The sequence below is a fragment of the Belonocnema kinseyi genome, chromosome 9 (assembly GCF_010883055.1).
Source record: "Belonocnema kinseyi isolate 2016_QV_RU_SX_M_011 chromosome 9, B_treatae_v1, whole genome shotgun sequence".
Lineage (NCBI taxonomy): Eukaryota > Metazoa > Arthropoda > Insecta > Hymenoptera > Cynipidae > Belonocnema > Belonocnema kinseyi.
The window spans coordinates 10645634-10662631 of NC_046665.1; the positions used below are offsets into that span (position 1 = coordinate 10645634).

The following is a 16998-nucleotide window of genomic DNA, read 5'->3' on the forward strand; positions in this document are numbered from 1 at the left end:
TGTTCAGTATGCATAGAGACTGCGAAAGCACGGCCTATCGATCCTTTTGGCTTGAAGAGTTTTCAGCAAGAGGTGTCAGAAAAGTTACCACAGGGATAACTGAGTAGTCAGCATGTGGTCTGCGTCGAGGTCCACAGTCCTACTGTGTCCTTCTACGCAGTCACTGCATATTTTCAGTACTCTGATCCCACCTCATATCACCTAGAGCATCTTGCTCGCGTCCTTCGCCACTTGCGGGGCAGCAAGGTGCTGATCTGTGCTGATGTCAATGCTAAGTCCGTCCTCTGGGGCTCTCCTGTCACTAATGAGAGGGGTGAACTAGTGGAGGACTTCATTGGCGAGCACGATCTCCATCTGCTGAACCGTGATGGCGAGGCGACGTTCAGTGGCATGAGGGGGACCACGAGTATTGACATCACGCTGGTCACTGGGAGTTTACTCCCCTTCGTTTCTGGCTGGACGGTCCGCCCGGACGCTGTCACTAGTGATCACATGTTGATCGAGTTCAAGATCCACAACACCAGACAACGTGGTGTGCGGACGGACAGCCCACGCCCCACCAGGTATAATACCAAGAAGGTCAAGAGGGACGTCTTTGTGGCGACCCTCACTGAGGGTCTAGGCCCACTCATGGGCGTCCCTCTTGACCAGAGGACCGACGTGGAGGAACTTGCACGAGACATGACGACCGCACTCACAAGAGCATGTGATGCGTCCATGCCTCGAAGAAGATGGCTCAGCAAGCTGCATCCGTGGTGGACTGCGGAACTTAGTCATCTGAAACGCAAGGTAATGCGTTTCAGGAGACGGTTCCAGGCCGAAAAACGGCCAGCACAGCGCGCTCTCAGTTTGGTGGCTTATCGCGACCTAACCAAGAGTTACCACAATCTGATCAGGAAGACAAGTCGAGAATCGCAGACTGACTTTGTCAGTCTCGAGGGAAATCGCGACCCATGGGGTGTTGTTTATAAGACGTACATACGCACCGACAAAATTAAGACAGAGACAATTCTCTGCACTGTTAAGGATGAGTATGGCTACCCCGTAGACTCCATTCGTGAGGGCGCTGACCGTTTTATGAAGGCCTTTATCCCTGACGATGATGGGGAAGTTCACTACCCTGATGATGGCGCTGACATCATCGGGGAAGTAGCCAACGACGAGCCGCCATTCACCTTGCGGGAGGCATGGGATGTTGTTCGGATTTTACCGAACAACAAAGCCCCTGGTCCTGACAATTTCGAGGTCATCATTATAAAGATGGCCTGGCCATTGCTAGGACCTCTTTTCCTCTGCGTGGTGAATGCGTGCTTGAGGCCTGGTGTCTTCTCCAGCATATGGAAGGAGGGTGAGCTCATCATCATCCCTAAAAGTCATTTTCCTCAGATACCAGAAGCATAAGCAAGTTGTCAAAAGAACTCGTAAAATCGGCTCAAATGCCAACAGAGCGGATCCAGTATACGAGTCGTGCAGGGACGTTAGGGCACCCGTGATCAAGGTGGACGGGAGATCGATCTCGCTTAAAACTAGCGTGCGATCGCTTGGTGTCCACCTTGACCAGGGCCTCAAGGTCACGACACATTGCAGAGTAATTGCAGACAAATTGAAAAAGATGACTGCAGCCATTCGACGCGTCGCACCCAGTAAATGGGGACTGAGCTATCGCACGATGAAAATCCTCTACGGTGGCTTGTTCAAAGCCATTGCTGGTTACGCCGCGGCCGCTTGGTTTGACCTGACTAATAAACACGACAGAAGCACCCTCAGGTCTGCCCAGAGGCAGGCCCTTTTAGCCATGACGAGGGCCTACGGGACTGCATCAACGGATGCGTTATGTGTCCTGGCGGGCGAGGCGCCCATCTCCCTCTTCTTAACACAGCGGGTTGCTCAGTACAACATACGAAAAGGCAGAGACGTCCAGGTCGCTGATCTGACCATTGAATCAGATCAGCTGGGTCACGACTCTGCCTCCCTCGTAGATGACAAAATAAAAGACCTGTGGCAACGCCAGTGGTCGGACTCCTCGGATGGCAGGATCACATACACGTGTTTTCCTGACATCCGAGACCGACTTGGAAGCACATGGGTTTCTCCGGATTACCATGCGGGTGCGGTTCCCCGGAGGAAACCATGGTGCACGTGCTCACAGAGTGCCCGCGATTCTCCGTTCCTCGGCGAGCCCTTGAGCTTGCAATTGGATCGGAGATTCGCTGGCCAGAGACAGCACACAGACTAATAGGATCAGAAACAAATTTCAAGGAATTGGCCACGTTCGCGGCAACCGTCACTCAAATTAAGGAGTGCGACCGCCGCGAGCGGCGGGGACGAACAGACACACAGTGACGAACAAGACAGAGCTGGTACTGAAGTGGAGCCCTTGCTGGCTCGGGGGCGGAACCTCCACGAGGTCCTCGCTGGATACTCTGTTTGGGAGCGCCTGGGGATGACACTGACATCGCCGGGCTCTAACAAACAGTGCTAACTGCCCCTCCTCCTTCTGAGGCACTTCGTCTTCTGCTCGCTTTGGTCAGAACGGACCTTACAGCGAGAATTTTTCCTTTCCCCTCTCTTCTAAGGCAATGCAGATGATTTGGTTTACCCTCCTTTCATTCGCATTTCCATGGTAGCGCAGAAGTTAGTACCTAGATAGTAGATAGTAAGCACTCCCATCAATTTATTAATGGGATTTAACATCGGGAGTATAGGCCGTCTGGCCTCAGGTATCCCGCGTGGCTTAAAAACCACACAATGCTACAATCTTGTCCCTACCTGTTTACAACAATATAAGAAAAGTCGGACGATTAATGTTGACAAACTTTGCATGGACGTGGTTATTCCATTGAGCAGTAGGCTTTGCTAGTTACAATGGCGCTAACGTGAGCGACATAGTTATTATTCAAATTAATATGGCGCGATCTAAAGTAGTTAATCATGAAATACGCGACTTGTACACTTCAAGGGGCACTGATATAGTTCTTATGCAGGAGCCTTCTACTTCTAGAAATAGACTGACAGAGTTAGGAGTAACATCCAGACAGTTTACTGCACTGGGATGTGAGAATCCGCGAGCAGCAATCGTGGCACATAACGTTCGGGTAAATGGCACAAAGCTCTCACATCTATGTAATCAACACTGCGTTTGTGTTGAAGTGCAAAGCCCAGCTGTTACCTTCTACGCTGTTTCGTGCTACTTTCAGTACGCGGACCAGCCAGATCAGCACCTCGATTTTCTGAGCTACATCCTCAGAACTTTGAGGGGGAAGAAATTACTAATAGGCGCGGACGTGAATTCCAAGTCCCCACTTTGGGGCAGCCCAATATTGGATAGAAACGTAGAAGTAGTCGAGTCATTTATCGCGGAACATAATTTGCAAGTTTCAAATAACAGCACGACTCCGACGTTCTCGTCGGCACGCGGAGAAAGTCATATAGACATAACAATGTTTACCGGTAACCTATTACCGTATATAACTTCGTGGAATGTTTTGCCCGGTTTAACGACTAGTGACCATAACGTAATAGAAACTAGAATCAAGATTAGGGATGCTACTGAGATCGGCCAGGTCGAAAAGCCTCAGCCGAAAAGATTCTTGCTAACAAGAGTCGATCGGGAGAGGTTTGACGGTAGCCTAAAGGAGTCTGTAGACACCATTCTTAGCGGCATCAAGGTCACTGATAAGTAGAGTGCGGAACAACTTGCACAGGAGCTAACGAAGGCTATTGTAGATTCCTTTGAGGCTTCAATGCCACGGAAAACCTGGCATTCCAAGTCTCACCCGTGGTGAAATAAATTTTTAATGCGAATGAAATATAAAGTCTGTAGACTTCGTCGTAGATATCGTAAAGATAAAAAGCGCTAAGTGGACACGGCTGATGTACAAAATACAAGCAGAAAAGCTCAAAGTGCAGGGTTTTCCAACCTCAATTAAATTGAAAGATGGATCAATGGCAATTAGTAGACAGGAAATAGTTGAACGATTTATTGATGTGTTTGTACCAAGTGACGATCAGCATGCAACTGGCGATGTTGTTGAGATTGGCGAGAATGAACAGGCTGCTCTAGCTGATGAACCTGAGTTCACGCTCGAGGAGGCTGTGACAATTCTAAAACGTCTGCCCAACAACAAGTCGCCGGGTGCTGATCTGATTGAAGTAAGGGTTCTAAAATGGGCGTGGCCGATTATAGGGGGAGAGTATATTCTATTGGTAAATGCATGCATGAAGTTCGGTCTGTTTCCACTTGCCTGGAAGGAGGGTCTAATAAGGGTCCTCCTGAAGGGAGAGGAGAATGATCCTGCTGACGTCAAGTCTTACCGCCCGGTTTGTCTTCTCTCGGTTCTCGGTAAGCTGTTCGAGCGCTTGCTTCTCGGAAGAATGAGGGAAAACGTGTTGAGACCTGAGAACTTCTCGGGCTGGCAGTTTGGCTTCATGAAGAACTAGAACGCAGTATGGCCGCCTTCTGCCTCGATGAAACCAAGAAGGTTACAAAGTCACAGATGGCGGTCATTACAGGTAAGTTTAGGGAAATGCAATCGATCGTCGGCGACCTCCTACTGCGCAATGCGCGCTTGGAGGGTCGCCTTCAGGAGTTGCAAAAAAAGAAAATAGCTCGCAACCCGGTCTATGAGGGGATGGCGGGCGACCACCTGATCGGAAGTACGCCAAGTACGGCCGATAAAAGATAAACAGATAGGCCGAAACTGTAGGGTGATCGCTTAGGTGGGGCATCCTACGTTGCAGCCGCCAAGACGGCTGCTGCGGCTGGTGCCACACCAGCATCAACTGCTGCAGCTCCTTTAAGACCGGTCAGCGCAGCTCAACCCCAGAAAGGTAACTCTCCAGCGCAGAGGAAACCTGATGATGCTGATCCAGAAGGGTTCATCACCGTCAGGAAGCGCAGGCGTGGCCGTTGCGGACGTGGAGGCGGGGTTGCGATCGCAGGCGTGGATGCTAACGGTGCCGGGGGATTTGTCCCCACAGATCGACCGGTCCAGAAGCCCCCCACTCCTGCGCGCGTTCCTCCCCGCTTTCCACCATTCCCGGCCGTTGTCCTGAGGCCCCTAGATGGTTGGCAGGACGCCGACGCGGCCGATAGCGACAAAACAAAAAAAAGAATTATGGAGACTCTGAACCCTGCGAGGGACGGAATCCACGTGTCCGGGTGAAGAAGATGCGGAATGGCGCCGTGCTGGTGGAGACCACCAGCCAGGCTGACATTCTAAAAATTCTTAATAACCCTCCAGTCAGTGGAAGAGGCCTGCAGGCTTCTCTTCCTGCTCCCATTCACCCGGAAGTCATAATTTATAATGTATCTGCTGGTGGGAGTGAGGTGGATATTACCGACGCGCTCTACTCACCGAATAGTGACCTGGTCGAAGGTCTGTTCCGTACGGAGTTTGAACAAAACTTCAAACTCCGCTATAGGGCTGGCCCGAGGCGGTCAGACTCAGTGCATTGGGTCGCGTCGGTGCCCCCCTCATTGCATGAGGTCATCTGCAAGAGGGGACATCTCTTTGTCGGGTGGAGGCGCTGTGCCGTCCGCTCGATTACGCGCATTACCAGGTGCTACAAGTGCCAGGCATATGGCCATGTGGCAAAGAACTGCCGGGAGACCCAAGATACCTGTGGTCATTGTGCATTGAAGGGGCACAAAATCTCTGTGTGCCCCAAGAGGGAGGCTGGTGTCTCCCCCTTCTGCGCAGCCTGTAGGCGCCAGGGGAGCAGAGGGGAGCACATCTTAAGCAAGTCGTGCCCCACATATATAACAGCGTTGGGTCGGCACCTGGGCAGACTGGAGGTGTCGACCATGAACTGTAATGAGTAGCTCACATAGAACTGACGGAACTGACGACAAGACACCTCGTGCTACTTAGAGCAGCTTGCTCGCGTCCTTCGTCAATTGCGGGGAAGCAAGGTGTTAATCTGTGCGGACGTCAATGCAAAGTCCATCCTCTGGGGATCCCCTTTCACTAATGAGAGGGTTGAACTAGTGGAGGACTTCATTGCCGAGCATGATCTTCATCTGCTTAATCGTGATGGTGAGGAGACGTTTAGTGGCACGAGGGGGACCTCGAGTATTGATGTCACGCTGGTGACTGGGAGTTTACTCCCATTCGGTTCTGGCTGGGCGGTCCGCGTGGGCGCTGTCACTAGCGATCATCAAATGATTGAATTTAAAATTCATGACACCAGACAACATGGTGTCCGGATTGATAGCCCACGTCCCACCAGCACAGCGTGCACTCAGACTTGAGGCCTACCGCGACCTGACCAAGACTTACCACAGTCTGATAAGGAAGACTAGTCGGGAATTGCAGACGGAATTTGTCAGTCTCGAGGGTAATCGCGACCCACGGGGTATCGTCTACAAGACATACATACGCAAAGACAAAATTAATACAGAGACAGTTCTCTGCACGGTCAGAGATGAACAGGGTTTGCCTGTTGACTCCATCCGTGAGGGCGCAGAACTCTTTATGAAGGCTTTCGTTCCTGACGAGTCTGGGGAGGATCACTACCCTGATGATGCCGACGACATCGTCGGGAAAACAGCTTTAGACGAGCCGCCATTCACCATTCAGGAGACGTGGGATGTTGTTCGGGTTTTACCGAACAACAAATCCCCGGGTCATCAAATCAAGATCATGATTCATGAAATGATTCATGAAATCAAGATCGACAGAAGATGCCATCTGTGATGTCAGACGAATAGTCAGTGAGCATGATGAAAGACTCGTGCTCTTGCTACTCTTTGACATCACAGGTGCATTCGACAATGTCAGATGGCCACTGATTATCCGAGGTCTTCGGAAGCGTGGTTGTCCAGCGAATGTCCTCAGTGTTCTCGAACACTATTTCAGCGACAGGCGCATGCGGATATCGTGGAACGGGGGCAACGTTTCAAAGCCCGCGACCAAGGGCTGTCCTCAAGGGTCAGTACTTGGTCCGTGTGCTTGGAACGTTGTCTTCGACGATCTCCTCAGGATCTTGGAGAGGCTTCTTGGTCGAAGCTTTGCGGCATATGCTGATGACTTGCAGGCCATCATTGCCGCGAACTTGCGAAGAAGCCTCGAAGAGAAGGCACAGATCATCGTGGATGCCATCGCTGAATGGTATCGAGAGGCTGGTTTAGAACTTTCCGGAACAAAAACGGAGATGGTCTTCCTTAGATACCAGAAGCACGAGAAAGAAGTTAAAAGAACTCGAAAAATCGGTTCTAAGTTAAACCGAACGTAGTCTATGTTCGAGTCGACCTGGAACTTTAGGGCGCCAGTGGTCAGGGTGAACGGGCGGTCGATCTCGCTAAAGAGTAGCGTGCAATCCCTTGGAATCCACCTGGACCAGGGCCTAAAGGTCGGGATCCATTGCAGGAAGACCGCGGACAAGCTGAAAAAGATTACGGCGGCCATCCGACGCGTTGCACGAAGCAAATGGAGAATAAGCTACCGTACGATGAAAATTCTCTACGGTGGCTTGTTCAAGGCCATTGCAGGATACGCCGCGGCTGGATGGTTCGACCTCATGACCGAACATGACAGACGAAGACTCAGGTCTGCCCAGAGGCAGGTCCTTCTAACGATGACAAGGGCCTACAGGACTGCATCAATGGAAGCGTTGTGCGTCCTGGCGGGCGAGGTTCCAGTCAACCTCTTCTTGTTGCAGCGGGTTGCACAATACAATATACGAAAAGGCCGGGTCGTCCAGGTCGCTGATCTGACAATTGCGTCGGAACAGCTGGGTGACGACTCGGCCTCCTTCGTGGACAGTAAAATCAAGGACCTGTGGCAGCGCCAATGGTCGGCCTCCCCGGATGGCAGGATAACACATGAGTGGTTTCCTGACGTCCGGGACAGGCTTGCCTGCACATGGCTTTCTCCTGATTACCACACTTCGCAATTCCTGACCGGTCATGGAGATTTTTCAGCCAAACTTTGGCAGATGAATCTCGGTGATGGACCAGCGAGCGAGTGTGGTTCTCCGGAGGAAACCATGGTGCATGTGCTCACAGTGTGCCCGCGATTCCCCGTCCCGAGGCGAGAGCTCGAACTGGCAATCGGCTCGGGGATTCGCTGGCCAGAGACAGCACGACTTTTGACGTCAGAGGCTTATACAACAGCATTGGCCACGTTCGGGGCAGCTGTCACTCAAATAAAGGAGTGCGCCCGCCGCGAGCGGCGGGGACAGACGGACACATAGTGACGTGACAGAACTTTGTGAAGAAGTGGAGTCCATTATGACTCGGGGGCGGAACCTCCACGAGGTCCCCGCTGGATACTTTGCTTGGAAGTGTCTGGGGATGTCATTGACATCCCCGGGCACTGACAAGCAATGCTAACCGTCCCTCCTCCTTCTGAGGCACTTCGCCTTCTGCCTGCTTTGGTTCTATGAACCTTATAGCAGGAATTTTTCCTTTCCCCTCTCTTCCAAGGCAACGTTAGTTATTTGGACTTGTCCTTTCATTCGCGTCTCCATGGTTGTGCAGTGCTAGTATCTGGATAGTGGATAAAAAGCACTTCCCTTTATTTTGTTACGACTTAAGATCGGGAGTTATAGGCCGTTTGGCCTCAGGTATCCCGCGTGGCCTTCGGCCACGCACTGCTACAAACTTGTCCCTATCTACTATCTAGCGAAGCCACTGCCAAGGGAACGGGCTTGGAAAAATCAGCGGGGAAAGAAGACCCTGTTGATCTTGACTCTAGTCTAGCACTGTAAGGAGACATGAGAGGTGTAGCATAACTGGGAGATGGCAACATCGCCGATGAAATACCACTACTTTCATCGTTTCTTTACTTACTCGGTTAGGCGGAGGGCGTGCGCCGAGGATTTTAATCCCGGCTGTCACGGTGTTCTAGAACCAAGCGTGTAAGAGTGGTGTGAGGCTTCGGCCGATCGCCGATCATACTCCCGCGTGATCCGATTCGAGGACACTGCCAGGCGGGGAGTTTGACTGTGACGGTACATCTGTCAAAAAATAACGCAGGTGTCCTAAGGCCAGCTTAGCGAGGACAGAAACCTCGCGTAGATCAAAAGGGCAAAAGCTGACTTGATCTCGATGTTCAGTATGCATAGAGACTGCGAGACTCGGAATCGTTTGTATACGACTTAGGTATCTGGCGGAGTATTGTACTCGGTAGAGCAGTACATCGCTGCGATCTGTTGAGACTCAGCCCTTGGCTTGGGGATTCGTCTTGTCAGATAGACGCGAGCGACTAGATTCCCACTGTGCTCGAATGATTTGACACATGCTAGTGCAATAATGGACCAGCGCGGGTAAACAGCGGGAGTAACTTTCGTCATCTTAAGGCAGTTTAGTGCCTTGGCTCCCATGTGCAGGATGGCGGATCCTGCAGCAAAGAAGCCACCCGACCGATTACAACAAAGAGTAAGTACCAGACCCGACAACAATTCCTTGGAATTGTTTATTGATCCAGAGCAGCCCGATGCGGGGGGAGCAGGGATGGTGTTATTACCTCCCCCTGCCCCTTGCCAATAAATATTCGCCGTAGGAGGCGGATTCGGCCCAGGCTCTTTTAGCCACAACTTTGGTCGGCAAAATTAGGAAGAGTCTGGGGCGGATCCGACTCTTATTTCGTGTAAAAATCGCGAAATTGAATCAACCAATCCCGCGCGACCACTCAAGTCGCCTGCAGCATTTGCCACGATGGGAGACTCCTCTCGCGTTGTGGTATCTGCGAAGCCTGGCGATTCCATTGAGGGTCTCGCGGGACATGTGCCGGGGAGTGCGGGGCTACCTCGTGTGCCGGCAGACTCTACCGACGCGAAGAAGTCCGCTTCCGGCGCGGTAAGGCGTCCCGTCGCCGAATCCGGCGTCGCTCAGGCGCCAATTCCGGCGTCGACTCCAGAGCCAGCGCCGGCCTCCGCTCCAGCGCGCGTGTGTCGTGGGGCGACATGGTTGAGGATGCTCTCGCGCGAGCTCTCGGCCATGAGGAGTTGGCTCACACGTAAACGCCTCCGCGTGAGACAGGGGGGTCGGCGCGGCGCCACCACTTCGGCACCGACAACCCCTACTACAGAGGAAGCCTCCGGGCAGGTTAGGGGGAAGAGAAGGCAGCTAGAAGCGCCTTCCAACACTCCCTCACGGAATGTAAGGTCGCACTTGACGCCGGCGCCGTCTGCTCCGGCGTCAACTGCCCAGCCCTCGTCATTTTCGCCGTCGTCCTTGCCGGCGTCTGAGGTTTCGTTGGAGAGCCTCAGAACCAAGGCAATGAAGATTGAGAGGGATATAGCGGCCTTCTGCCTTGATGATAAGAAAAAGATCAACAAGTCGCAGATGGCAGTCATAACCGGGAAATTCAGGGAGATGCAATCCGTCGTGGGTGATCTCCTGATCCGCAATGCGCGCCTCGAGGGGCGTCTTCAGGAGTTGCGGGAAACGAAAATAGCACCGTCGCCAGCAAGCGAGGTCATAAGGTGCTGCATCCTACGCGGCAGTCACTCAAGCGGCAATCGCTAAGGTGGCTGCCTCGTCGGTAGCAGCGCCTCGAACAACCGCTGCAGCTCCTACGAGGCTGACGCATGGTGCTCAACTCCTGAAGAGCGGCCCTCCAGCTTAGCAAGCTCCTGCCGGCGAGGATCCTGAGGGATTCATCGCCGTCAGAAAGCGCGGACGTGGCGGTCGCCGGCGCGGAGGCGGGGCTGTGAGCGCCGGAGTGGACGCCGATGGCGATCGGGGGTCTGCTATTACAGGCCACCCATCCCAAAAGCCTCCCACACCCGCGCGTATCCCACCCCGTCGTCCGCCTCTCCGAGCCGTGGTTCTACGGCCCATGGCTAATAGCCAGGACGCTGGCACGACCGACAGCGAAAGGACGAAGAAAACCATCATGCAGACCTTGAATCCCGTCAGGGAGGGAATCCGGATGTGTGGGGTTAAAAAGATGAGGAATGGTGCCGTGATGGTGGTAACCACTAGCCCAGCAGATCTTCAAAAAATCTTAAATAACCCCACACTCACGGCGAGAGGCCTGCAGGCTTCTCTTCCCGCTCCCCTGCATCCGGAGATCATGATTTTCAACATCTCTGCCGACTGTAGCGAGACGTAGATCGTCGAGGCGATCCAGTCACTGAATGGGGACCTGTTTGAAGGTCTATCCTCGGCGGAGTTTAAACAAAAATTTAAGCTCCGCTATAGGGCTGGTCCGAGAAGGTCCGACTCGGTGCACTGGGTCGCCTCGGTCTCCTCCTCTCTACATGAGACAATCTGTAGAAGGGGTCACCTCTTTGTGGGGTGGAGGTGCTGCGCCGTCCGCTCCATCACGCGAATTACGAGGTGCTACAAGTGCCAGGCATACGGTCATGTAGCTAAATACTGTCGAAATACGACAGACACCTGCGGGCATTGTGCGGCGAAGGGGCACAAAATTACATCTTGCCCCAAGAGGGAGGCTGGTGCCCCGCCCGCCTGCGTGACCTGTAGGCGCCAGTGTAAAAGAGGGGATCAGGACATACTTAGTAAGTCATGCCCCGCTTACCAGTCGGCTTTGGGCCGTCATCTGGGCAGACTTGAGGGACGCTCCGCCACGGCTATCACTGTCTATCAGTTGAATATGCAGAATGCAAAGAACATCTCGCATTAGCTGAGTGATCTTCTCCGGAAAGAGAGCGTCGATCTTGCGCTTGTGCAAGAGCCTTATTCCAGTCCCAATGGGGTCCTGGTCGGGCTTGGGCTCTCTGTCCGTAAGGCTTTCAAACAACAGTGCGATGATCCGCGCTGCATCCGTGGTGGACTGCGGAACTTAGTCACCTGAAACGCAAGGTAATGCGTTTCAGGAGACGGTTTCAGGCCGAAAATCGGCCAGTACAGCGCGCTCTCAGGTTGGTGGCGTATCGCGACCTAACCAAGAGCTACCACAACCTAATTAGGAAGACAAGTCGAGAATCGCAGACTGACTTTGTCAGTCTCGAGGGAAATCGCGACCCATGGGGTGTTGTTTACAAGACTTACATACGTACTGACAAAACTAAGACAGATACTGTTCTCTGCATGGTCAGAGATGAGCAGGGCTTACTCGTTGACTCCATTCGTGAGGGCGCTGACCTTTTCATGAAGGCCTTCGTCCCTGGCGATGATGGGGAAGTACACTACCCTGATGATGTCACTGACATCATTGGGGAAATAGCCGATGACGAGCCGCCATTCACCTTGCAGGAGGCATGGGATGTTCGAATTTTACCGAACAACAAAGCCCCTGGTCCTGACAATGTCGAGGTCATCACCATAAAGATGGCCTGGCCATTGCTAGGACCTCTTTTCCTCTGCGTGGTGAATGCGTGCTTGAGGCTTGGTGTCTTCCCCAGTATATGGAAGGAGGGAGAGCTCTGCATTATCCCTAAAAGTCGAGATAAAGATAAGACCCTAGTTCGTTCTTATTGACCCTTGTGCCTTCTCTCGGCATTCGGGAAGGTTTTTGAGCGCCTACTTCTGGAAAGACTGAGGAAAACCGTTTTCAGGCCAGGTAAGATCTCTGATCGTCAGTTTGGTTTCATGAGATGTAAATCGACAGAAGATGCCATCTGTGATGTCAGAAGAATAGTGAAGGAGCACGATGAAAGACTCGTGCTCTCCATGCTCTTTGACATGACGGGAGCTTTCGAAAATGTTAGATGGCCAATGGTAATCCGGGGTCTTAAGAAGCGTGGTTGTCCTAAGAATCTCCTCAGCGTTCTTGAACACTACTTCCGTTATAGGCATATGAGGATATCATGGAACGGAGGCAATGTTGCAAAGCCGTCGGTGAAGGGCCGCCCCCAATGGTCAACGGAGATGATTTTTCTCAGTTACCAGAAGAATAAGCAAGCAATGAAGAGAACTTGCAAAATCGGCTTGAATGCTAACAGAGCGGATCCAGTATACGAGTCGTGCAGGGACGTTAGGGCACCCGTGGTCAAGGTGGACGGGAGATCGATCTCGCTTAAAACTAGCGTGCGATCTCTTGGTGTCCACCTTGACCACGGCCTCAGGGTCACGACACATTGCAGAGTAATTGCAGACTAATTGAAAAAGATGACTGCAGCCATTCGACGCGTCGCACCCAGTAAATGGGGACTGAGCTACTGCACGATAAAAATCCTCTACGGTGGCTTTTCAAAGCCATTGCTGGTTACGCCGCAGGCGCATGGTTTGACCTGACGAACGAACACGACAGACGCACCCTAAGGTCTGCCCAGAGGCAAGCCCTATTGGCTATGACGAGGGCCTACAGGACTGCATCAACGGATGCGTTATGCGTCCTAGCGGGCGAGGTGCCCATCTCCCTCTTCTTAACACAGCGGAATGCTCAGTACAACATACGAAAAGGCAGGGACGTCCAGGTTGCTGATCTGACCATTGAATCATATCAGCTGTGTGACGACTCTTCCTCCCTCGTAGATGACAAAATAAAAGACCTGTGGCAACGCCAGTGGTCGGCTTCCTCGGACGGCAGGATTACATATACGTGTTTTCCTGACATCCGAGACCGACTTGGAAACACATGGGTTTCTCCGGATTACCATGTCTCGCAGTTCCTGACCGGTCATGGAGACTTCTCTGCCAAACTCTGGCAGATGAGTCTCAATGACGGGCCGGAGTGCGAGTGTGGTTCTCCGGAGAAAACCATGGTGCATGTGTTCACAGAGTGCCCGCGATTTTCTGATCCTAGGCGAGTTCTTGAACTTGCTATTGGCTCGGAGATTCGCTGGCCTGCGACTGCACAGATACTAGTTGGTTCTGACATGATTTTCAAACAGTTGACCACGTTTGCGGTGGCCGTCACTCAAATTAAGGAGTGTGACCACCGCACGCGGCAGGGACAGACAGACTCACAGTTACGAACATAGACAGAACTGGTACAGAAGTGGAGCTACCTATGGCTCGGGGGTGGAACCTCCACGAGGTCCCCGCTGGATACTTTGCTTGGAAGTGTCTGGGGATGTCATTGACATCCCCGGGCACTGACAAGCAATGCTAACCGTCCCTCCTCCTTCTGAGGCACTTCGCCTTCTGCCTGCTTTGGTTCTATGAACCTTATAGCAGGAATTTTTCCTTTCCCCTCACTTCCAAGGCAATGTTAATGATTTGGATTTTCATCCTTTCATTCGCTTTTCCTTGGTAGCGCAGAAGTGAGTACCTAGATAGTAGATAGTAAGCACTCCCTTCAATTTTTGTTGGGATTAAACATCGAGAGTAATAGGCCGTATGGCCCCAGGTATCCCGCGTGGCCTAACAACCACGCATAGCTACAACAACTTTGTCCCTATCTACTAGTTGCGTTCGAGCATCCGTACGGTACGGACGTGTTTTTGTGTTCTCTTGAAAAGTTTAACTTAACGTTAGAGTCAGTGTTTTGTGCTTCGGTTTTTGTGTGTGTTGTGACCTCTGCAACGTCCGCATCAACTGAAGGATGGCGGGAGTTAGTCCGGGTAAAAAGGTAAGCAGTATTTTTCTACCATTCGCTGATATCTCTGGGGGTTCGAAGGGGGGGGATAATAACTTTGCCTCCCTGCCCCCAAAAAAGGTTTCTTGTGCCCCCCCCCCCCCCTAGTGTACTGGTGAAGTCTGTGACGTCCCCGGTCACTAGTGGGCCCAGAAAAGATAAAAAACGTGTTGTCAATCCTGTTTCTCGCGTCGCTGTGAAAGACTCGCTTTCTCTGTCGTGTGACGCCAGAGAAGGCTCGATGTCGGACAATAGTGACTCAGAGGAGATCAGAATTGACTCTAGGACAAGGGGGGATGAAAAACGTCCCCCCCCAGTTGGCCCTAGTGTACTGGTTGGGTCCCGGACCGATCCAGCCCCTAGGATGTCCCTAAAATCCGGCAAGCGCGCAAGTAACCCTGAGCGACCTTCCAACACACTTGACTCACGTCCTGTGACGTCACAGGTCAGTGAACGTTCGAATGCAAGTGTTGTTGCTGGTAATGCGGGAGTTACTGCTAGAAAGGTCTTATGGTCTGACCTCGTGGAGCATGCGTTATCTAACGCGTCTCGTGGCACTGCGGGTTCCGAAGTCGCGGCAAGGAGACATGAGAGGTGTAGCATAAGTGGGAGATGGCAAAATCACCGGTGAAATACCGCTACTTTCATCGTTTCTTTACTTACTCGGTTAGGCGGAGGGCGTGCGCCGAGGATTTTAATCCGGGCTGTCACGGTGTTCTAGAACCAAGCTTGTAAGAGTGGTGTGAGGCTTCGGCCGATCGCCGATCTGACACTGCCAGGCGGGGAGGTTGACTGGGACGGTACATCTGTCAAAGAATAACGCAGGTGTCCTAAGGACAGCTCAGCGAGGACAGAAACCTCGCGTAGAGCAAAAGGGCAAAAGCTGGCTTCATCTTGATGTTCAGTATGCATAGAGACTGCGAAAGCACGGCCTATCGATCGTTTTGGCTTGAGGAGTTTTTAGAAGGAGGTGTCAGAAAAGTTACCACAGGGATAACTGGCTTGTGGCGGCCAAGCGTTCATAGCGACGTTGCTTTTTGATCCTTCGAAGTCGCCTCTTCCTATCATTGCGAAGCAGAATTTGTTAAGCGTGGGATTATTCACCCGCCAACAGGGAACGTGAGCTGGGTTTAGACCGTCGTGACACAGGTTAGTTTTAACCTACTGATGACTCGTCGTTGCGATAGTAATCCTGTCGAGTACCAGAGGTACCGCAGGTTCGGACATTTGGTTCACGCACTCGGTCGAGCTCCCGGTGGTGCGAAGCTACCATCCGTGGGATTATGCCTGAACGCCTTTAAGGCCGTATCCTTTCTAGTCAAAGGTGGCAACGATATTTCTAGAAGTCTCGTGAGTCGAAAGGCGCAAAACAATGTGTCACTACTAGGTGATCGGCCTCACGGTCGTTCGTCGCACGGGCCCTATTTGCCGTATGGAGTCGCGGACCGTTGACGGGATCTCACGGTATAATGGCCTGGCTCCCAACGGTCGATCATGGGTATGACAAATTCGATGTCGAGACTCGGAATCGTTTGTATACGACTTAGGTACCTGGCGTGGTGTTGTACTCGGTAGAGCAGTTAGCACGCTGCGATCTGTTGAGACTCAGCCCTTGGCTTGGGGATTCGTCTTGTCAGATAGACGAGACCCTGTGGAGGGAGTCTAAAAGAGTCTGATCCCTGTACAGGCGGTGTCCCTATTGGAGCCGCCTCCTCGATCGGCGTTAGATGGAAACGGGGCCCCCGCACTACGTGGGGGTTCCGGCTAAGAGATACAAGGTCAGGGCTATCGATGTGCAGCACCCAGCTTTGGCTGAGCACTTCGTAATAGCTGCTCTAGGCGGAACCTATATGGGTTAACCTAGGAACGGCTTGCTCAGGTGCAAAAGACAACGCCTGCGTTGGTCTTTATGGTTAACATTATGAGGCTTGTCGATCGTTGAACGAGGCTGATAGCTGAACGAGATGCTGTAGCAAGTAGTCAACAGTCGTCGGTTTAGCTTTATATGAGCCCAACAGTTGCTTGTCTCCTGTAATATGGTGGTTGCGGTCTCTTGGTCTGGATTGCCTATGTAAATGGGTGCTGAAGGGCGAAGATTGCGGCTGCCGGCCACGGGTGTTAGTTTTGTATGGATTAACGCCTGTGGAGACCAGGTTAATGTGACGAAAACTCACGACATAATGTGGGGTTCGTCGCAGGCTCTGGCAAAAGCCAATAATAATAATAATAATAATAATCATTATCATTATTACTATTATGATTGACGGACATTGCTAATGCACCGGCCTGTTCCCATGCAATGGGATTAGGTGCGGGACATTTTTGTGCAAAGTTTCTTAAATAAAATGGGATTAAAATCTAGAAAAAATTGGCTCTCTTGATTGGCCTGTTGAGTGAAAGGTATATGTCTAAAGGCAGGACGATGGATGTGGTTTGACATTGAGTTGTAGTGCTATCACGAGTTCCCGGTGGTATCCCCGCTGGTCCCAATGCCGGGACTAGACCTCAAGCGCGCTGTCTGGGGTCTAGAACTGCCCCTAGACTGTTTGACAGCCTACCTAGA

General features: G+C 52.2%; 2 protein-coding genes across 2 annotated transcripts in view; one reads left to right on the forward strand and one right to left on the reverse strand.

Moving 5' to 3' along the window:
• LOC117180414 overlaps positions 1-1401 on the forward strand; it is a 4442-nt gene extending 3041 nt beyond the window's left edge. The window contains exon 4 of the mRNA XM_033372914.1: positions 178-1401. Coding sequence (XP_033228805.1) covers positions 178-1401 — 1224 coding nt within the window. The remainder of the gene's footprint in view (positions 1-177) is intronic.
• A 13751-nt stretch (positions 1402-15152) lies between these two features.
• LOC117180415 (putative uncharacterized protein ART2) lies at positions 15153-15503 on the reverse strand. The gene is made up of 2 exons (XM_033372915.1): positions 15422-15503; positions 15153-15352 (listed from the first exon to the last, which is right to left on the reverse strand). The coding sequence occupies exons 1-2, from the start codon at positions 15501-15503 to the stop codon at positions 15153-15155; spliced, it is 282 nt and encodes a 93-aa protein (XP_033228806.1).
• Positions 15504-16998: the final 1495 nt, after the last annotated feature.